Source organism: Astyanax mexicanus, chromosome 21, assembly GCF_023375975.1.
Source record: "Astyanax mexicanus isolate ESR-SI-001 chromosome 21, AstMex3_surface, whole genome shotgun sequence".
In the NCBI taxonomy this organism is placed as follows: domain Eukaryota; kingdom Metazoa; phylum Chordata; class Actinopteri; order Characiformes; family Acestrorhamphidae; genus Astyanax; species Astyanax mexicanus.
This window is the reverse complement of record NC_064428.1, coordinates 10,493,709-10,516,189: the sequence shown is the minus strand read 5'-3', so window position 1 is coordinate 10,516,189 and position 22,481 is coordinate 10,493,709. Positions and strand designations below refer to the sequence as shown.

At 41.7% G+C, this 22,481-nt stretch overlaps 1 protein-coding gene across 12 annotated transcripts in view; it reads right to left on the bottom strand.

Annotated features, from left to right (window-relative positions):
• LOC103029360 (ribonuclease inhibitor-like) overlaps positions 1 to 22,481 on the bottom strand; it is a 605,885-nt gene that overhangs the window by 517,971 nt on the left and 65,433 nt on the right. For 3 of the 12 annotated variants that reach the window (XM_049470087.1, XM_049470086.1, XM_049470090.1), the window contains exons 1-2: positions 1,920 to 2,074; positions 127 to 480 (exon numbers count right to left, since the gene is read on the bottom strand). In XM_049470087.1, coding sequence (XP_049326044.1) covers positions 127 to 480; positions 1,920 to 1,977 — 412 coding nt within the window. In that variant the 5' untranslated portion in view covers positions 1,978 to 2,074. Of the gene's footprint in view, positions 1 to 126; positions 481 to 1,919; positions 2,075 to 22,481 lie in introns of those variants that run through there. The other 9 variants (XM_049470088.1, XM_049470081.1, XM_049470082.1 and 6 more) reach the window with 7 other exon arrangements.

Sequence of the window (22,481 nt, the reverse complement as noted above, 5' to 3'; positions counted from 1 at the left end):
TCATAAAACTCAGATTTCTTGTCTAAGGCATATGAGATGCTATCTAAAGTGCTTGCACTGCTTTAATCAATTTCAAAATTAATACATCATTAGTAATAATGAACTGATATTGTGATTTAATTTTACCTTTAACTTCAACATAAAGCGTTACATCATCAATATAGGAATCCACATCCCGAATTAAACACGTGTAAGCTCCATCGTCAGAAGGTTGGAGAGCTGAGAGTTTCAGTGAGGCATTTCCTTTCTTCAGTTCTTCTTTAAACAGAGCTGTTCTCCCTCTGTAAGACTCCATCTGTTCTCCATTTCTGTCTGCAGAGTTTATATATAAGTGAACCAGTGTGTCTGTCTCATGTAGTCTGAACCACTCCACCATCATACCCTCAGCACTGATGTTGGGTTGGAGAGAACAGGGCAGAATCAGATCTTCACCAGCTACAGCAACAAGAGGAGCAGCTGGACCCACTACCTTAAAGCGCTCTGTAATAAAGAACAAACAAGACATAATAAGGTAATAATGAAATAACGTTTTATCTCAATATGATCCAGCTGGATCTTCTGTAGTTTTTACTGAATTAAGTATTTTTCAATGGTATGATCTGCTTATAGAAGGCTGGTAGAATAGCTCATCCTCTGAATCAGTTGCCATTAACATGTGTTTTTGGTGATCATATCATGTTCAGATTTATCATGTCCGCATGAAAAGCCAGATGTACAGACCCCCATGGTGCACTGTAATCGAATTACAATCTGATTACTCAAACGACATCTGGCCAAAAACAAATTCAGAAAAAAAAAAACAGAAAGAAAACAGTGGAAAACTGGAAGAGGTGTGATTTTTATGTAAGAATGTACAATTCCAACTCAAAAGTGTTTCTTTAAATTGAGGAATAATTTCGGAAAATATTCCTCAATGTAAAATTATGAATTTTGGTCCATTCTACCATCTACAGTTCATAATATCACTAAAACATTCAGAGAATACGGAGAAGACTGACGGTCAGTATTGGATGTTGGTGATCTTCTGGCCCTCAGGCAGCACTGCATTAAAAACTGGCTGTACTGATTCTGTACTGAAAATTACAGCATGGACTCAGGAACACTTCCAGAACTCTGCACTGTAAACACAGTTCACTGTGCTGTAGTCCACTAACACAGGATAAAGCTGGATCATGCAGAGAAGAAGCCATAAATCAACACCCTCCATGAACATTGCCATCTTCTATCTTCCAAAGCTTATTTAAAAAATCTAATTCTGGTCCATCAAATAAATTTTCCATTTTGTTTTTTAAGTGTAACCTGATACCTGCTACCTGCTGGCAGTGCTGAGGTTTATGTGGGGATCTTTAAAGAGCTCCCAGTATGCTCAGTGGCTGCCCTAGTTCTGTGTTTGGTGTTTTGGAGGGTTAATGTTGTTTGGTGGGGCTTGTGTGTGTTTGAGGATGTTTTGTGTACATTTGGGTTATTTTGGTTTAGTTGTGGTAGTTCCACTGGTGGAGCCTCATTTACCCTCATTGTTTTGGTTTAGAGGGTGAATAAGGTCTCTATCAGTGAAACATCATTTCTTCTTGGGTTAAATAAATTTGCTAAACGATCCAATGGCTTGGCCTCATAACTCTGCCCCCGGTGACAGTACAGTATTTAATTTGTCCAGAAATTACATATTTACACTGAAAACAAATGTTTTCTGATTACATATTGACTGTTACTTGCATACAAATTAGCATTTTTTGAGTAGTGAGACTAGTAAGAGCTGTTTTAATTGTAAAAAAATATATATTTAAACGGAATGGTTTAAAACTGACTAGACTTATTCTGTCTGTTGCTCTCTCTCTCTCTCTCTCTCTCTCTCTCTCTCTCACACACACACACACACACACATACTCACTCACACACATTTAGAGCAGGAAAACACATACCTGACAGGGTCTCCATTAGGCCAGAGAAAATCAGCAGCATCGCCCAGAGAATCTTCATCTCTGAAAGACAGATTACACAGACTTCAGCCTCTCATTTTACATAATTAATGCACCAGATCTGTATAAATGTACTTACTTTCAGTCTTCAGTAAAGGAAATTATTTTACACACACACACACGCACACACACACACACACACACACACACACACACACACACACACACACACACAGAAACAGTCCTTCTGGAAAATGAAATCTGCATCTCCATAAAAGCTGTCAGCAGAGGGAAGCATAAAGTGCTGTAAGATTTTGTGGGAAAACAAAACTGCACTGACTTTAGACTTGATAATAAAACACAGTGGATCAACACCAGCAGATGACATGTATCTCCAAACCATCACTGATCATCAGTAAATATTACATTTCATTTGTAAATTAAGGGAGCAGAGTCTGGAGGAAGAGTGGAGAGACTCTTCTTGAGGTCTAGTGTGAAGTTTCTACAATCAACATTGGAAGGAATAGGAAGCGTTTATCATTTCACTTCTCAAATATCACTGTGTTCGTATAGTATATGCTATATTTAACTGAAATTGCTGATCTGAACAAATTATCAGGGTTGACCAAACTTTTTCATACCACTGTACTCCTCAGCATCCGCAGAACCCCGCTCTGCTATTTTAGGCTTACAGAGCGAGGTGCTGTCATTCCCAGTTGCTTCCACTGTGTTATAATATCAGTGGCAGTTGAATGTGGAATATTTAGTAGTGAGGAAATTTCACAACTGGACTTGGAAGCAGTCTGCAGGACTAGCTGCTCCTTTTATACACGTGACCATGAAAGTGATTGCAAGCGGAGTTTCATGCTTTGGATGGGTGAGCAAATACTTTTGCCAATATATATTAGGAGTGGGAATCACAAGGTATCTCATAATATGATATTATTATGGAGTTTAGGGAGTTTATTAGGAAGTTTAATGCACCTATGTGTCAATAAAAATATGGGTGTGACTACTTGCACCCGAGTACAAGTAGCATTTGCCACACAGGGAGGCTATATTGACCCCTTAAATAAAAAAAAAAAAAGAACCCAAGTGCACATGTCTACCAGCCAATGACTGTAGTCATTGTTACCAACAAAAGCGAGGGAGCATAAAGGTGCAAATTCAAAGTAGCCACTTGGAGCCATGTGGGGACTCTTAGTCAACAAACACTGTTGATTTTCACAGACGTATTACTTGTATAATTTGTGCGCTAATAGAAGCATTATAGCAAGCTTCTTAACAAATGTCAGCAAAATGCTCAGTAAACTTATATTATGTTGACAGACATTTAAGAATTATCTTCTAAAACAAAGTTCTGAGGTAAGTTAATTACAGTTTGTCCAGTTTGTGATAATATAATTGTGTATATAATATATTTTTGTAATTAGTTTGTAAGAAAACTATTGTTTTCTAGTTAGTACTACCCAATTATTAAACCACTAGCGTTAGCTAGATAATTTAATAAATGGCTTAGTTGATGCTTTTGGTGTCTCTCAGTTTTGTTACGCCCTCGCTATGTTTTCCTGTGTTTTCCCCGTTTCCTAGTGTGTTTCTCTTGTACTTTTCCATCACGTGTTGTAATTTGTTGCTCCGCCCCTTCCCCAGGTGTTTCTAATTGTAGTGTTTCCTGTTTCTTTAAATAGCCCTCCACTGCCACTTTGTCTCGGTCGGTCTTTGCACCTTCCTCTGTCGTTTGTCTCGCCACGTTTGCTATTGTTTACTACGTCACGTTATTGCTCTTTCTATGTTCTTGTATTTACACGTTATTGTTTATTTCTAGTCTGTTATTTGTCAGGTCACTTTCTTAGTCACGTTATTTATTTGTTTTGTTTATTATTCACTTATTTAACTCTGTATATATCCCTAGCCCTGTTTTGTACTTATCTGTTTAGTTTAGCTCTTTGTTTGTTTTCCCTGTTTGTTTATGTATATATATATTTATTTGTTATTCCTCTGTTTGTTTATTTGTTTATTTGTTATTTATTAAAGTATAGTTCTTACCCGCTTATAAATCCGCCTCCCGTCTCATCCCCGCGTTACATAAAGACCGACCATATGGATTTTGCGGGTAACCCTTGGGCTGGATGCAAGCTGGCCATCCGTCACGCTCCCTTTGGGACCTCGGCGCAGGATAATCCGAGGCCTCGAGGCCGAAGAAGGCCTCGGTCACGGCACTCTAAGAGGTCCCAAATAGAGGCCGACCGATCGATCGGCCAGCCGATTTAATCGGCCGATTTTTGTTATTTTTTTATCAATCGGCATCGGCCGATTTTCTTATTTGGCCGCGCCGATTTTAATCCGGCACATCTGCGGGCAGCTACTTGGAACGCAGCGCAAGGTTTCAAGAGTGAGCAAGACTTTCAACGGGTAAGGCATCCATTTTTACAATCCAGTGTCCCAAAGTCTATATTTTCTCTCATGATTAGTAATCTGTGATGTTGCTTCATTTACTGAAAAAGAATAGAATTTCAACTGCATCGGTGTTGTAGCATTTCTCTCCAAACGAAACTATGCTTAGCGTTGATGGCAGGAGTGCATTTGGAATGCGCCCTGACTATGCAAGGCAAGCCCTATCTATAAGCTCTAGTATAAAATAACTGACGTCTCTTCTTCAGAAACGAAAATCTAAGTAAATAAAATCAAATTAACACTTGATATTTTCAGTATTTAAATTATTTTTAGACGAAATGAAAAAGGGCAGGACTAAAACTGTTTAAGGATATTCGCAGCATCAGCTGCGCTGATGAGGACTGTACTTCTCCTTATATATAAACAGTGTTGGGCACGTTACTTTGAAAAAGTAATTAGTTATAGTTACTCGTTACTTCTCCAAAAAAGTAACTGAGTTACTAACGGAGTTACTCCACTATAAAAGTAATTAGTTACCAGTAAAAGTAACTATGGCGTTACTTTTTATTATTCGCCCGTCAAAAAAAGGAAATCAATTATGCATTTACTATTATTATTAGAAAAATAACAAAAAATAACAAACGAAAATAAACCCAAAATGTTGACAAAAATATAATCTAACGAATTTCAAAAAAATAAAACGAAATTCTCCACACAACCAAAGAAAATTACTAAAACTTGTAATACTGAAAAAAGCGGAAAAACGCGTCTGGGGATGAAATTTAACAAACCAAGCCACACTCAAAAAAAATATGTATATATAAAACAAAATAATGGACAAAAACAACAATTTAATGCCCGTTAAAATGGTATTAATATAACAGCTTCACCAAAAGAGAATAGAGCTTAGATCATGCCCAAAATATCCGACCCAGCCGGAGCCCGTGCACATTCTGCCCAAGCCCGAACCATAAACTGTCATTATGAGCCTGACCCGATCCGCCCCATAAACTGTCTGTTTTCGGGCTGATTGAATGAGCGAAATATAATCAGAATTATGTTAATTAACACTGTAACATAGAAGCATAGAACTATTATTTAATTTAAATGATTTTTAAGAACAGCTACACACAATGCAAGTCAAACGCGGAGGCGTTCACGTGCGCCCAGAGCTACGTGATTACAGTTTTCATTTTTATTATAGTTTAATTTAATTTTGTTTTTATTTTTTCTGTTCATTTTAGGGTGGGCTTGCTAGCGCGAGCGCTTTACACAAGAACTAACGGACCACGAGTGCCGCGCGCTCGGCACAACAACTCCCGCTGTACAACTCCGCTGTACAACTCCCGCTGTACAACTCCGCTGTACAACAGCGCTTATAAATAAATTAAACACAAAAATGAGGGTATTCTATCAGTAATTTCAGTTCGTTTTAGTTAGTTTTATAAACACAAAATACAGTTCGAGATAGTTATGTTTTTCCTTTTAATTACCGTTTTTATTAGATTCAGTTAACACAAATGTTTTTCACTTTCAATTTTCGCTATTTCGTTCGCTTTAGTGAACAATAATAATTGGTTACTTAGCAACATTGTGATTATCACACCAGAGCTTTATATAAAATAAAAATAGGAGCCTGATTTCGGGTCGGTCCTCAGGTCAGGTGGGATTCGGGCAGAGAATCTAAGCTCTAAAATAGAAAGCAGCAGCACCACAAAAACCGGAGCAGCTAAAAAGAGCTTAACGTCCTTAATTCGGAACTTGGGTTGTCCAGGGCAATCACTGAATTGATTAGAGCACGCAAATCGTCAATTGTGCCTCACTTCACCACGCCAAACCACAGGCACAGCGGCCAGAAGCTCAAGTTCACCGGACAGAGGAGGGGTTAACCAGGGCAAAGCGAAATAAAAAAAAAAAGTTCATAGAGCTGCTAAAGTAACGTGCAGTAACGGGGTGTCGGAAATGGTAACGGCGTTATAGTTACAGTCATAGTAATTAGTTAGATTACTCGTTACTGAAAAAAGTAACGGCGTTAGTAACCGGCGTTAGTGCCGCCTCCTGCTGTTCTGCTGTAAAACTCACCCGTTTAAAGCGGTTTGCGCTGTTAGATATTAAATGAAACGATGAGCAGAATTTTCTGTTTTGTCGGGTTCTAATTTAGAACCCCCTCCAGACTTTTCTGATAAAAGCTCATTTTATCCTGAACCTATAAAGTCCGCGCTCTTCAGCTTTCTCAACTCATTTTCCGCTCACGCACCGAACCTCCAGTACAGCTGATGAGACGCGTTTCTCTGGCTAAGGAGCTCATTTGAAGAAGAAAAAAAAACAGATAAAGCTATATTTAAATTACAGCACCTGTCTGTTTTTGCATTATTTATAATTTTATTCTTAATTTAAACGTCACCCATTTTTGTAAAATAATAGCTGCAGCCCTAATGTGAACATTTTATAACATTGTCCTCCCATGTCCATTCGTTTTCAACTGCATGGAGTTGAAGAAGAAATGAGCTTTGCCGTTTTGGAGTAACTATCTAAAGTTGTCACATTATGGAAGTCTTCTTGCACTCTGTTAAACATATTAAAATGAATAATTAATAGACTAACAGACTGCAACAAGTCATACATTTGTTAATTAGTAGGCCCCTACAGTAAATTTTATATAATAGCCAACATAATATTTCTACTATAAACATGAATATATAGTGTATATAGAACATATGTTATATAATGAATAAAATAAAATGTTATGGATAATACAATCTAAATAAAATTAATATTTGTTTTATTAACATATAGTGATATAGTAACATTAAAGTCACTATAAAATGCTAACCTTATTTTCAATAAATTGTGTGAAGTTTACAACTGTTGTTCCTCCTCTTACTAATATGATTTTAAGCATGCCAAATAAATATAATAAGATAGCATATCGGCCCTAAAAATCGGCAGGTCACATCGGCCATCGGCTGACTCTGACCACTAATGATCGGTATCGGCATCGGCCTTAGAAAAACCCATATCGGTCGGTCTCTAGTCCCAAAATCCGGAGGATTTTCTTGGGGGGGGGGGGCTAACGGTTGGGGGGGGGCTCCGAACCGCGAGGTAGGCAAGGCGGGCAGAAACGCGGGCTGTGAGGACTATTTCTGGGATTACGTGGACCTCCTCGCAGCCGTGTCCAGGTTGGAGGACGAGTTCTACCTCCCGACGAGAGCCCGCTTGCCGCCGGCTGCGGAGGCTGTCCTCCACCCGCCTCCCAGGGCGCGCTCCACCTCGGCGGCTCCGCAGCTAGCTTCAGCGGCTAACCAGCTAGCATCTCCGGCGGCTGCAGCTCCAGGCTTCTCCAAGGCTATGCGGCTAACTCAGCTAGCATCTCCGGCGGCTGCAGCTCCAAGCTTCTCCACGGCTCATGTTTCTCTGGCTGCTACGGCGCTCTCCTCTCCGGCTGCAGCGGCACCTGCTTCTCCTACGGCGGCAGATCCAGCCTCCTCGGCGGCCGCCCAGCCGCGCTCCGATGCGCTGGACTCCTCCGGCGAACCAGCAGCTCCAGTCCGGGTTTTCGAGGCTCCGAGGGCGGCAGCGGATCTCTGCTCCAAGGTTTCCATGGCTACGGCACGACACTCTACTGCTCCTGCCGCCCCGGAACCTGAATACGCTGCTGTGATTTCAAGCCAAGTCTCCGTGCTCTCTCCAGGAGCCCGAGCCTCCACGCAGACACCTACTGCCCAAGGGTCCAAGTCTGTTTACGTGAGTGTTCCTGTGTCAGCGGTGCCCGCCACCGCCAATGTTCCTGTGCCAGCGGTGCCCACCGCCAATGTTCCTGTGCCAGCTGTGCCCACCGCCAATGTTCCTGTGCCAGCGGTGCCCACCGCCAATGTTCCTGTGCCAGCGGTGCCCACCGCCAATGTTCCTGTGCCAGCGGTGCCCACCGCCTATGTTCCTGTGCCAGCGGTGCCCACCGCCCATGCTACGATGCCAGCGGTGCCCACCGCCCATGCTACGGTGCCAGCGGTGCCCACCGCTCCTGCTACGATGTCAGCGGTGCCAGACACCGTCCATGTTCCTGTGCCAGCGGTGCCCACCGCCAATGTTCCTGTGCCAGCGGTGCCCACCGCCTATGTTCCTGTGCCAGCGGTGCCCACCGCCAATGTTCCTGTGCCAGCGGTGCCCACCGCCAATGTTCCTGTGCCAGCGGTGCCCACCGCCAATGTTCCTGTGCCAGCGGTGCCCACCGCCAATGTTCCTGTGCCAGCGGTGCCCACCGCCCATGCTACGATGCCAGCGGTGCCCACCGCCCATGCTACGATGCCAGCGGTGCCCACCGCCCATGCTACGATGCCAGCGGTGCCCACCGCTCCTGCTACGATGTCAGTGGTGCCAGACACCGTCCATGTTCCTGTGCCAGCGGTGCCCACCGCCAATGTTCCTGTGCCAGCGGTGCCCACCGCCAATGTTCCTGTGCCAGCGGTGCCCACCGCCAATGTTCCTGTGCCAGCGGTGCCCACCGCCTATGTTCCTGTGCCAGCGGTGCCAGCCGCCTATGTTCCTGTGCCAGCGGTGCCCACCGCCCATGCTACGATGCCAGCGGTGCCCACCGCCCATGCTACGATGCCAGCGGTGCCCACCGCTCCTGCTACGATGTCAGCGGTGCCAGACACCGTCCATGTTCCTGTACCAGCGGTGCCCACCGTCCATGTGCCGATGCCAGCGGTGCCTACCGCTCCAGCGCCGATGCCAGCGATGCTCGTCGTCACGCCGCCAGCCTCAGCTGCTCAAGACGCCACACCGCCGCCAGCTTCTGCTGCCCGAGTCGCCGCGCCTCCAGCTTCTGCTGCCCAGGCCGTCGCGTCGCCAGCGAGGCCCGTCACCACACCCACGCCCATTCCTGCACCCACAACTAAGTTTCGCCCCAAGCCCCATGTGCCCAGATCTGCCCCAAGGCCCCCGGACTCCAGCCCAAGAACTTTGCCCAGGCTGGCTCCACGGACTACCCCACAGACTTTATCCAGTCCTGGGCATCCCCAAGTTTATTTGGTTCCCATGTCGCTTCCTGTTCTGGTCCCCATGTCTGTCTGTGTTCCTGTTCCTGTCTTGTCTGTTTTTTCTGTGCCTGTTCCTGTCACCGTCTTCGTGTCTGTTCCTGTTAATGTTTTTGTTCCCGTTCCCATGTCTAGTCCTGTCCAGTCACCCGTCATGTCTCACGTCCAGTCATCGTCCCCTGTCCAGTTTCCTGTCCAGTCTCCTGTCTCGCCCAATGTCCAGTCTCCAGTCACGTCCCCGGTTCAGTCTCCTTTCTCTGTCCAGTCTCCTGTCCGGTCTTCAGTCCAGTCTCCAGTTCTGCCCCATGTTAAGTCTCAGGTCTCGTCTCTTGTGTTTCCCGGCCTCTCCCCGCCGCCGGCCCCCGGGGTTCGTTTTTACGCGCCTCGGGAGCTGCGCGTTTAGGGAGGGGCTTCTGTTACGCCCTCGCTATGTTTTCCTGTGTTTTCCCCGTTTCCTAGTGTGTTTCTCTTGTACTTTTCCATCACGTGTTGTAATTTGTTGCTCCGCCCCTTCCCCAGGTGTTTCTAATTATAGTGTTTCCTGTTTCTTTAAATAGCCCTCCACTGCCACTTTGTCTCGGTCGGTCTTTGCACCTTCCTCTGTCGTTTGTCTCGCCACGTTTGCTATTGTTTACTACGTCACGTTATTGCTCTTTCTATGTTCTTGTATTTACACGTTATTGTTTATTTCTAGTCTGTTATTTGTCAGGTCACTTTCTTAGTCACGTTATTTATTTGTTTTGTTTATTATTCACTTATTTAACTCTGTATATATCCCTAGCCCTGTTTTGTACTTATCTGTTTAGTTTAGCTCTTTGTTTGTTTTCCCTGTTTGTTTATGTATATATATTTATTCGTTATTCCTCTGTTTGTTTATTTGTTTATTTGTTATTTATTAAAGTATAGTTCTTACCCGCTTATAAATCCGCCTCCCGTCTCATCCCCGCGTTACAAGTTTGAGTTGTTTGCTTGAATCAAGGTTCGCAGTGAATAAGTAACTTGTATCTAACGTTAATTTAATTGCTTAAAAGTTTTGTATTTTATTGGTTATATTTATTTATGCTAGTGCTATTTTCAATCATGTTTCTTTGTAACTGTGGGAGTTTAGTGAAGAATATAAGTTTAATTGTAGTGTTAAGTTTCTTGTGTTGGCAGTGAATATACCAACAACCTCAGCTCACCTCTCATTGTGTCCAAATGTCATGATGAATGCATCAAAACACATGACGAAACTCGGAACAAAAGCTTTTTACATCAGCTTCCATAGATTTTCTTTAGCAATAGTACACACTGTTACACCTGGGTCTCCAATAGCATGTGCATTAGGGGTGTCACGATCTCGATATTTTATCGAAATCGAATCGAAATGAGGTCATGGTCTCGAGTATCGAAGTCAAAAAGAGGATCGACGATCCCTCCCGCGCGCGCTACGCAAATAGCGCAGCGCGCTACGCAAATGGCGCGGCACCAACACAGCGCATCCTATTCATTTAAATAGAGAGAGCCGCTGCATGAGCGCAGCCCCGCCCTCAGTTCTGCTGTGTGAGAGACAGCTGTCTTTCAACCACGGAGGAGAAACTGAAAACGGATTTATAGAAATATAGACAGGGCTCTCAAGTTTTGAGTGTCGGCGGGAGTGTGATCACTGTTTTTTATCTGTCCAACGGGGGAGGGGGGGCGGGGGTTGGACGCGCAGGTTTTGTATCTGTATCTGACGGAGGGGTGGGTGCGCGCAGGTGAGAGCGTGTGAACTCGCTGAAATGCGTGTGTCAGTGTGACTTGAGAACACTGACTATAGATCACAGTGAGGTGGATTAAAAATCTTAAACTTATAATTGACTACACCTGTTGCTTTCCATTGAATTAAAAAAACATCTTTCTCTCAGATAAAGTAAACACAAGCGTGTTTCTGACTAAAATAAAAGCTTTTCAGGAGAGATATAAGTTATGTGTAAATATTTATAAGACAATACCTGACAAAATCTGTTTTAATGACGTTAATAAACATCACTGTGACAGCGCTAGTCACAGTTTCACCACATCACTTATCTAACCAGCCTGTACTGATTTCTGCCCCCCAATAATGCTTTCAATAACCTCTAATAGCCTTTAATAGTCTTCAGTAGCCTTTAAAAGACTTACCTGGCGGCCGTGGTGTGTCCACTAAACTCCGTAGTTATAAACATCCTGAGGTTAGCAGCGCGCTAACTGACCTGTTTATAATGTAATCCGAGCAGTGACTCCGTGTCGGCTGTTCTAACCTGCTGCTGTTAGCTGCTTGGGCTGAAAGATGAACTGTAGTGAGCTGTATTATCCGTTAGTGGGGTTAAAACCTTTATTTGTTTACAGAAACAGTAAAAACGGACTGGCTGAGCCCTGTAGCCCGTGGCTGGGCTGTACTGAAGTAGTGAGTGAAGAGAGCGGGGCTTGTGCTGCTGCTGCAGCTCCGACTAGTGGTTGGATGAAGAACTGCAGCTTCATGTAAGCGAGCAGTTTCACCAGCCATCCACACACAGCTCTGATAAACTGCTTGTTTTAATAGTGCACACTGTTGCTACCAAAAAAAGTCACTAGATGGCATTACCATATATATCTTAATAAATAATAATAATAATATTTATAATAATAATAATAATAAATATATTATTTAAATTTTATGAGGCATAAAATAATAACAAGAAAAAAAAACAAGAAAATCGAGAATCGAATCGAATCGTGACCCTCAAATCGAAAATGAAATCGAATCGAGGATTTAGAGAATCGTGACACCCCTAATGTGCATACAAATTCTGACATTGTGACATGGTTTAATTTTCGACTGGTGTCTTTCTGGTGCAGATGCAGAGTCATCAAAGTAACACATCTGGTAACACACCCAAGGCTGTTTATCCACTGATATAATATTTATTTTTTATGAGAATGCCTTTCTCCATGTAAAGTCAGCATCAAGCTATTAGATTTAATACTGCTCAGCTCCAGGTGTTTAAACTGTACTGACTGTATTTCACAGTTTTGATCTTAATGGTTTGAGATAAGAGTATTTCCAGTTTGATTTACAGCCTTTTCCTTCTCCTCCATTTCAACACAAGAACCGCCCTAAATGGAAACGTCACCTATCTGAGGTCAGTCTTTTAGAAGTTTTTTAGTTACAAAAGACTATTTTTAGACCTTAAATGAGCTCTTATATAATGTATTTGTATAAACATAGATTACATTTATTCTAATGTTCTATCATTCAAGTGTCATACTACGTTACAAGAAACCAGCATCAAGCATATTAAGACTATAAGGGGGGGGGGGGGGGTATGTGGGGGTGTTGAGTTTGTGTTAACAGATAAACTGTGAGATCAGGTAAGATCATGATTAGAACTGAAAGAGTTTATCTGAATTTCATCTACATTTCATTACAGAAACTGCTTTCAGATTCCAACAAACCACATTCCACACACAGGAGTAACTCAGGACACTGAGAGAGAGAGAGACAGAGACAGAGAGAGAGAGAGAGAGAGACAGAGAGAGAGACAGAGAGACAGAGATACTCTATAACTGCATCTTTATTAGAAAATAGGAACCGTTTCTGGGTTTTACTGAAAGCGAAGATAAATGCAAACAACACCTCAGGTACAACATTACTATTGTTACTCTGTGTGTGTGTGTGTGTGTGTGTAAAATTCCTTTACTCCAGTTTTGCTCTGTGGTCATTAGTTTAATCTGCAGTGCTGTGTGGTATTATCCTAGAAACAGACACACAATTTACCGCAAAAAATATAAACTAGGGCTGGGCGATATAGAAAAAAATTGTATCATGATATAGTTTTCCATATCAACCAATATCGATATGTATCACGAAATAAATCAATTCACGTTCTGTTACACTTAAAGGTTTATTTTTACTTATAAGTGACAGAATGAGGGAGTTATGGCCAAGCTCACTAGTGGGCTCAGAGCCCTGTGGACAGACACTAGGATGTCCACATACTGCCAGGTGGATACAAGATGCCTTGTTTTCTTATCAGTAGGGAGGACTTTTGCAATATTCTTCTTCTGCTCCATAACTCTTCCTATTATTTTCTGATGAGATCACCTGATTGAGGATTCTGTGACAAGTTTGAGCTTAGGTAAACTGAGTTCCTCCTGAGCAGCTGCTAGAGATTTCTGTTTTTTCCATGAGAAAAAGAAAAGGCACTGACAACCTTCTTACACACACGTCTATCCCACCTCTCTCTACAGGACAAATACAAAATATATTTGTATTATGAATGGTGAATATATGTTTTTTTTTTTATTATTATTATTATTTGTGTAGCGCTTTTTACAACTGATGTTGTCACAAAGCAGCTTTACAGAAATGTGATCACAGGACAGAAAATCAGGCAAAACTTTAAATATAAAAACAGAACCCCCAGTGAGCACAGAGGCAAGGAAAAACTCCCTCAGAGCTGGAGCAGGGAGAAACCTTGGGAGAACCAAGACTCGCATATAAGGGGGCCACTGGTCAGACAGCTTTTAAATGAAATTTAAAAAGTATTTATACATCCACACAGGGCCTATATATTTAGGTGTATAGCAACACCAGTAATGAAAGAAGTTAGAGTTCATATAAACTTCGATGTGATCAGTAGTAGAGAGTGAGCAACTAGTCGGAGGCATGGTGCAAAACTGGATGCTGGGCAGCTGATCTTTGGTGGGTGATGGGAAGGCTGACTTCAGAAATAAGTATTTAGTCATTGTTGGACTTAATGGGTCCAATAACCAGTTTGGCCCTTAAAACAAGTACAAGGGGACAAATACATAAAATCTATGAATGTTTACTTAATAAAACTGATAAATAATACAGACCCTTTATATTATTTAAATAATAATGTGTTAAATTAAATTGCAATAGCACTGGGATTTTTAATAAAATGATATTTAATAAAAGGATTATTACACTCCCTGAATGCAGGCTACTACATAAAGCTAATTACAGCAGTATAATCGCAGTGTTCATTTTAACAGGTGATTCAAAATTTTTAGTTTTAGTCTTAGTCTTTTGACTAAAATGTATAATAGTTTTAGTCACAGTCTTTTACTCTTTTGATTATTATTAGTTTTAGTCTAGTTTTAGTCGACAAAAACAAACAACATTTTAGTCTAGTTTTAGTCTAATAAATTTTAGTCATATAAAAAGTATGTATTACATATTTCTTTATTGTTTTTCTGTTTTCTATATATGTTGTTATTTTTTAGATTATTTACTGATAATGTTTATTAAAATAATAGCCTAGTTTTGTATATATATATATATATATATATATATATATACACACAATCTTCTGTATTTAGTAAAATATCCAGCTCAACAAACCTTCTATCTGTTAAAAACTTAAAACACAAAATAATCACTGTTTAAACAGAGACAGAGGAGAATTCTGCCTTCAGTGTTTTCTGACAGAAACAGAGAGGGTGAGGAAAAAGACAGAAAGTGCTGCTTCTCTGTATGTTTACTACTCGTTCCTGCTGGAGTTTAAGTTAATTTACACGTAAAGTGTATTAACACGGCTAATGTGCATTACCCGGTAGTTTAATAGAGTGTAAAATGCAGTAAAGGCTGTATGAATTGTCTCACGGCTCGAGGAAGAGGAATGTTTGTGTCCAATATAACAGAAACACCTTAGCTAATGATAGAAATGTTTGACTGCAAATCAGACAGACTTAATGACATGAGAGACAGGCTAGTAGTTGGACTACACTGCAAATCTTAGCAAGTAAAATTACCTAATTTCAAGGCAATTTTCTTTTCTTTGTTTCTTTTTGTCTTAATAAGCATTGTGATTGTTTCATGTATTGTAGGAATAATTGTCTTATTCAGTCTTACTTTTCCCTTTATTTTAAATAATTTGAACTCAAAATAAGCACAAAAAGTCACCAGTCAAGTTATTCAGATTTTTGTGTACAAATTTAGGTAACAAAATAAGTGAATTTAGCTTCATTTAAGTCTCATTTTACTCATTTTGAGACTTTGTGATTGCTTATTTTAAGAAATCTTACTAAGATTTCTTAACTTAAATTAAGCATTTAAATCTGAACGTACATATACTTTGTCTAGTTTTTGCCAATAGATTTTTGCAGTGTATCCATTTTTCAGATGCAGTGTATCCAAAGCTGTTACCAGAGCTTGACAGAGCCAGCAAGAAAAAAGCAACAAGATTTTTAAGAATGACACACTAAACATGCAGATTGACAGCATACACCTAAAGCAGCGAGAGGATGTTAAACACACACCAGCCAAGCTATAGCAATCCCAGTTATGGGATTCCCAATCCCAGCTATGAGTGTAGCAAAAAAACGTATGCAAAACCAACTATGGTGATATAAAAGAACACAGTCTAGAGAAGCAGTGTGTAATCATTGCAAAAAGAAGGGACATTATGCCAGAGCTTGTCGTGCCAGAAAGTCCAGTCAGGTGAACATTGCATTTCTGACAGAGGATGTAGAGGTTAAAGTTGCATTCCTTGGCTCACTTATGGTGGATACAGAAGAGGTTCCATGCATTACAGAAATAAAAATGAATCGCTGCAATGTTGTGTGCAATATAAACACTGGTGCAGGTTAACAGCAGTACCAGAGAGATTGTTCAGTCCTGACAAGGTCAGTAAAGGTTTTAAAGTCATCAAACTTCCTGAAGGGTCCAGGAGGCACCGCACCATCAAAAAAGGCAAAATTCACAGCCACACTGCGTAAAGGACAAAAGAGTATAAAACAGGATGTCTATGTTGTGAAGGAACTGACCACACCATTATTAGGCCGTCCAACTGTCACAGCACTGCAGTTAGTTCCTAGACTGAATGCAGCCAATCTAGATTCTGAGGAACCTGTAAAATCTGAATTCTGAAAGCTGTTTAGTGGTCTAGGAAATATGCAGGGACAGTATAACATACTGTATTTTTGACAGTGCCAACACCGCTTACATATGTTGCATATACTGCACACATGGTAATGTTTACATTTAAACATTTAAAAAACCCACCACCATCCCATAACAACCAAAATATAAAGAAAGTGCAAATTGCATATTAAATATAGTCCATTAAAAATATGTGACCATTTTATAACTATATGTAAGGATATTTAAGAGATCACCATTAACAGCTCAGTGAGGGAATCTCACTCTACCTTCATCAGTCGAGGCATCTTTAGGCCAATTTATAACTCTACGTTCAGTCAACACATTGTCTATGTCATAGCCTGTGCCCTATGCAGTGGAAGCATTTACCAAATGCATGTGCAATGCGGACACAAACCCTGACTAGAATTGAAATGTATTGGCTCTGCTTTCATACCGCAGCGCAGATGCAACGTACGTCCATCTGGTGGAATTGAGTCTTCGGCCTTCTGCGTATGTGCGTCTGCTTCTCTACATAGCTCTGCACTTTAAACCGCAAAGGAGAGAGAATGTGTGGGTGGCTCAGTAGACCAATCACAGCTGCAGTTGTCCTCATCGCAGTTATATTTCTGGGGAGGTGCACGTTGGGCTTTGGCATAGGGACGGTGGAAGTATAAATTGGCTGGAAGCTGGCTGGCTACTGTCAGCAGCTAGAGTGAGGGGCCCCTGGGGGAGATTGCAATAACAGTGTACCTGCCTCTACTGATCATAACGGAATTTAAAGGGCCACATAAATCGTCGTTGCGTTGTCGTTGTCTGGGGGCCCCAAGCAAATGATTGCTTTGCTTGCCTTGTTGCAACGGGCCTGGCCATAATTAAATGCAGTGAAAACAGTAATGATAGCCAGTGGTGGACTGTAACTAAGTAAGTAGAATTTGTTATTGTTATTGTTATTACTTTTTTCAGTAATAAGTAATCTAACTAATTACTCTGACTGTCACTATAACGCCGTTACCATTTCCGACACCCCGTTACTGCACGTTACTTTAGCCGCTTAATAAACTTTTTTTTTTTACTTCACGCACACAGACAGATGCTAACTGGATACTTTAGGTCAGCCTTGCTAATGCTAACACAGCTACAGGAGAATGCTGCTCTACAGAAACTGCTCTACAGCAGCTAGATCACTTAAACAATTAAACAGGGGAAATCAGAGATTCCCAACTATTAATACAGCGTTAGCATTTATATTACGTTATATGTTTATCCTGTAAATATGGAATTATTAGTGTGTAAAATCTGCTTACTTTCACTGGGTCCCTTATTAATTTAGGTGTCATACCGAATCAGGTGTAAAAGATAGCAATAATATTAAATGTGTGTTGTGGTGCTATAATGTGTGAATAGTGTGTAAATGACAACTGATTAAGTTAATAATAAGTTAAACATGATTAAAAAAAAAAAAAATTAAATGGTTCTGGGTTTCACTAAAAACGAAAATAAACGAAGACAACAACTCAGGCACAACATTACTATCGTGTGTGTGTGTGTGTGTGTGTGTGTGTGTTTGTGTGTGTGTGTGTGCGTGTCTGTGTGTGTTGATGCTGATTGCAGTGTAATGTCCAAATTCTTTGGCTCCATTTCAGCTTCTGAAAAGTTTATCTCTTTATGGTTCCAGTAAAAAAATGATTGTATTCCAGTCTGCAGTGCTGTGTGGTCAGTAGTCTGATATGCAGTGCTGTGTGGTCAGTAGTTTGATATGCAGTGCTGTGTGGTCAGTAGTTTGATCTGTAGTGCTGTGTGGTCAGTAGTTTGATCTGCAGTGCTGTGTGGTCAGTAGTTTGATCTGCAGTGCTGTGTGGTCAGTAGTTTGATCTGCAGTGCTGTGTGGTCAGTAGTTTGTTCTGCAGTGCTGTGTGGTCAGTAGTTCGATCTGCAGTGCTGTGTGGTCAGTAGTTCGATCTGCAGTGCTGTGTGGTCAGTAGTTCGATCTGCAGTGCTGTGTGGTCAGTAGTTCGATCTGCAGTGCTGTGTGGTCAGTAGTTTGATCTGCAGTGCTGTGTGGTTAGTAGTTTCATCTGCAGTGCTGTGTGGTCAGTAGTTTGATCTGTAGTGCTGTGTGGTCAGTAGTTTGATCTGTAGTGCTGTGTAGTCAGTAGTTTGATCTGCAGTGCTGTGTGGTCATTAGTTTGATCTGCAGTGCTGTGTGGTCATTAGTTTGATCTGCAGTGCTGTGTGGTCAGTAGTTTGATCTGCCGTGCTGTGTGGTCAGTAGTTTGATGTGCAGTGCTGTGTGGTCAGTAGTTTGATGTGCAGTGCTGTGTGGTCAGTAGTTTGATGTGCAGTGCTGTGTGGTCAGTAGTTTGATGTGCAGTGCTGTGTGGTCAGTAGTTTGATCTGCAGTGCTGTGTGGTCAGTAGTTTGATCTGCAGTGCTGTGTGGTCAGTAGTTTGATCTGCAGTCCTGTGTGGTCAGTAGTTTGATCTGTAGTGCTGTGTGTTCAGTAGTTTGATCTGCAGTGCTGTGTGTTCAGTAGTTTGATCTGCAGTGCTGTGTGGTCAGTAGTTTGATCTGCACTGCTGTGTGGTCAGTAGTTTGATCTGCAGTGCTGTGTGGTTAGTAGTTTCATCTGCAGTGCTGTGTGGTCAGTAGTTTCATCTGTAGTGCTGTGTGGTCAGTAGTTTCATCTGTAGTGCTGTGTGGTCAGTAGTTTGATCTGTAGTGCTGTGTGGTCATTAATTTGACCTGTAGTGCTGTGTGGTCAGTAGTTTGATATGCAGTGCTGTGTGGTCAGTAGTTCGATCTGCAGTGCTGTGTGGTCAGTAGTTCGATCTGCAGTGCTGTGTGGTCAGTAGTTTGATGTGCAGTGCTGTGTGGTCAGTAGTTTGATGTGCAGTGCTGTGTGGTCAGTAGTTTGATCTGTAGTGCTGTGTGGTCAGTAGTTTGATCTGTAGTGCTGTGTGGTCAGTAGTTTGATCTGTAGTGCTGTGTAGTCAGTAGTTTGATCTGCAGTGCTGTGTAGTCAGTAGTTTGATCTGCAGTGCTGTGTGGTCAGTAGTTTGATGTGCAGTGCTGTGTGGTCAGTAGTTTGATGTGCAGTGCTGTGTGGTCAGTAGTTTGATGTGCAGTGCTGTGTGGTCAGTAGTTTGATGTGCAGTGCTGTGTGGTCAGTAGTTTGATGTGCAGTGCTGTGTGGTCAGTAGTTTGATCTGCAGTGCTGTGTGGTCAGTAGTTTGATCTGCAGTGCTGTGTGGTCAGTAGTTTGATCTGCAGTCCTGTGTGGTCAGTAGTTTGATCTGTAGTGCTGTGTGTTCAGTAGTTTGATCTGCAGTGCTGTGTGGTCAGTAGTTTGATCTGTAGTGCTGTGTGGTCAGTAGTTTGATATGCAGTGCTGTGTGGTCAGTAGTTTGATCTGCAGTGCTGTGTGGTCAGTAGTTTGATCTGCAGTGCTGTGTGGTCAGTAGTTTGATGTGCAGTGCTGTGTGGTCAGTAGTTTGATCTGCAGTGCTGTGTGGTCAGTAGTTTGATGTGCAGTGCTGTGTGGTCAGTAGTTTGATCTGTAGTGCTGTGTGGTCAGTAGTTTGATCTGCAGTGCTGTGTGGTCAGTAGTTTGATCTGCAGTGCTGTGTGGTCAGTAGTTTGATCTGCAGTGCTGTGTGGTCAGTAGTTTGATCTGCAGTGCTGTGTGTTCAGTAGTTTGATCTGTAGTGCTGTGTGGTCAGTAGTTTGATCTGCAGTGCTGTGTGGTTAGTAGTTTCATCTGCAGTGCTGTGTGGTCAGTAGTTTCATCTGTAGTGCTGTGTGGTCAGTAGTTTGATCTGTAGTGCTGTGTGGTCATTAATTTGATCTGTAGTGCTGTGTGGTCAGTAGTTTGATGTGCAGTGCTGTGTGGTCAGTAGTTTGATGTGCAGTGCTGTGTGGTCAGTAGTTTGATGTGCAGTGCTGTGTGGTCAGTAGTTTGATCTGCATTGCTGTGTGGTCAGTAGTTTGATCTGCAGTGCTGTGTGGTCAGTAGTTTGATCTGCAGTGCTGTGTGGTCAGTAGTTTGATCTGCAGTGCTGTGTGGTCAGTAGTTTGATCTGTAGTGCTGTGTGGTCAGTAGTTTGATCTGCAGTGCTGTGTGGTCAGTAGTTTGATCTGCAGTGCTGTGTGGTCATTAATTTGATCTGTAGTGCTGTGTAGTCAGTAGTTTGATATGCAGTGCTGTGTGGTCAGTAGTTTGATCTGCAGTGCTGTGTGGTCATTAGTTTGATCTGCAGTGCTGTGTGGTCATTAGTTTGATCTGCAGTGCTGTGTGGTCAGTAGTTTGATCTGCCGTGCTGTGTGGTCAGTAGTTTGATGTGCAGTGCTGTGTGGTCAGTAGTTTGATGTGCAGTGCTGTGTGGTCAGTAGTTTGATCTGCAGTGCTGTGTGGTCAGTAGTTTGATCTGCAGTGCTGTGTGGTCAGTAGTTTGATCTGCAGTGCTGTGTGGTTAGTAGTTTGTTCTGCAGTGCTGTGTGTTCAGTAGTTTGATCTGCAGTGCTGTGTGGTCAGTAGTTTGATCTGCAGTGCTGTGTGGTCAGTAGTTTGATCTGCAGTGCTGTGTGGTCAGTAGTTTGATCTGCAGTGCTATGTGGTTAGTAGTTTGATCTGCAGTGCTGTGTGGTCATTAGTTTGATCTGCAGTGGTGATTAGTTTCATCTGTAGTGCTGTGTGATCAGTAGTTTGATCTGCAGTGCTATGTGGTCAGTAGTTTGATCTGCAGTGCTGTGTGGTCATTAGTTTGATCTGTAGTGCTGTGTGGTCAGTAGTTTGATCTGTAGTGCTGTGTGGTCATTAGTTTGATCTGTAGTGCTGTGTAGTCAGTAGTTTGATATGCAGTGCTGTGTGGTCAGTAGTTTGACCTGTAGTGCTGTGTGATCAGTAGTTTGATCTGCAGTGCTGTGTGGTCAGTAGTTTGATTTGTAGTGTTGTGTGGTCAGTAGTTTGATTTGTAGTGCTGCTGTCAGTAGTTTGATTTGTAGTGCTGCTGTCAGTAGTTTGATCTGCAGTGCTGTGTGGTCAGTAGTTTGATCTGCAGTGCTGTGCGGTCAGTAGTTTGATCTGCAGTTATGTGTGGTCAGTAGTTTGATCTGCAGTGCTGTATGGTCAGTAGTTTCATTTGTAGTTCTGTGTGGTCAGTAGTTTGATCTGTAATGCTGTGTGGTCAGTAGTTTGATTTGTAGTGCTGCTGTCAGTAGTTTGATCTGCAGTGCTGTGTGGTCAGTAGTTTGATATGCAGTGCTGTATGGTCAGTAGTTTGATCTGCAGTGCTGTGTGGTCAGTAGTTGGATGTGCAGTGCTGTTCGGTCAGTAGTTTGAATTGCATTGCTTTGTGGTTTATATTTGAGGCATGTACAAAACAGTAAATAAATGCTAAAATTTAACAAGGTTTTTCAGAAACTAAAATACAACAGCACAGATAAAGTCATAGCAGCTGATCTGTCTACTTGTCTATGATATAATCCACAATAATTCATCATATGATCAGGTGACCTAATCATATATTTAGACCCTAAAACAGCCTTCAAGTCAGAACTTGAAACATATCCAAGGAATGAGAGCACCCTGCCAAAAACAACAAACACACCATCAGCAAAAAAACTTTATGTCTTGTACACTGGGTCTTATACTTTTTAAATTAGAAAACACAGGTTCTCCTATAACTTTCCGGATAAAGCGAACAATGCTCAGCATTTTTTTCTAAAAAATAATTAAATAAACAAATCAAATAAAACACTCTATTAAAACTAAATGACTGAGTAAGAACAAAGTTCATACAGTAAATATTAGAGTCACAGTATAAATTAATAATCAGTAGTTATTCCTTACCTTTATATTTCAGGACACTGTGTGTGATATTAAAGAAACGATATCTTCACCTCCTGAATGTCAGTGATCAACTGTTTACAGCATTACTGAGTGTGAGATCAAATCACTGTGGGTGTGGATCACTGAACAGCCTCTCTAAAACCGGTTTGATCTAAATCTCAGTAATGCAGAGGATAGGTAGTCTGTGTTCAGTAGTAAGTGATGTCTAGTCTGATCTATACTGTAGTCAGTAGTTGGATCAATGGTGGTGTGTGGTCTGTAGTTACACTACTGAACACCAGTTTAACTGCTGAGTGGTCTCTGATTGGAGGTTTAAATTCTAAACAAAACAAGACTGAAAAGAGTATATTCACACTCTGTAGTGATGAACATGTAGATCTGTCTCTTTTTACACACTGTGTCTCTCACAATATGAAAGC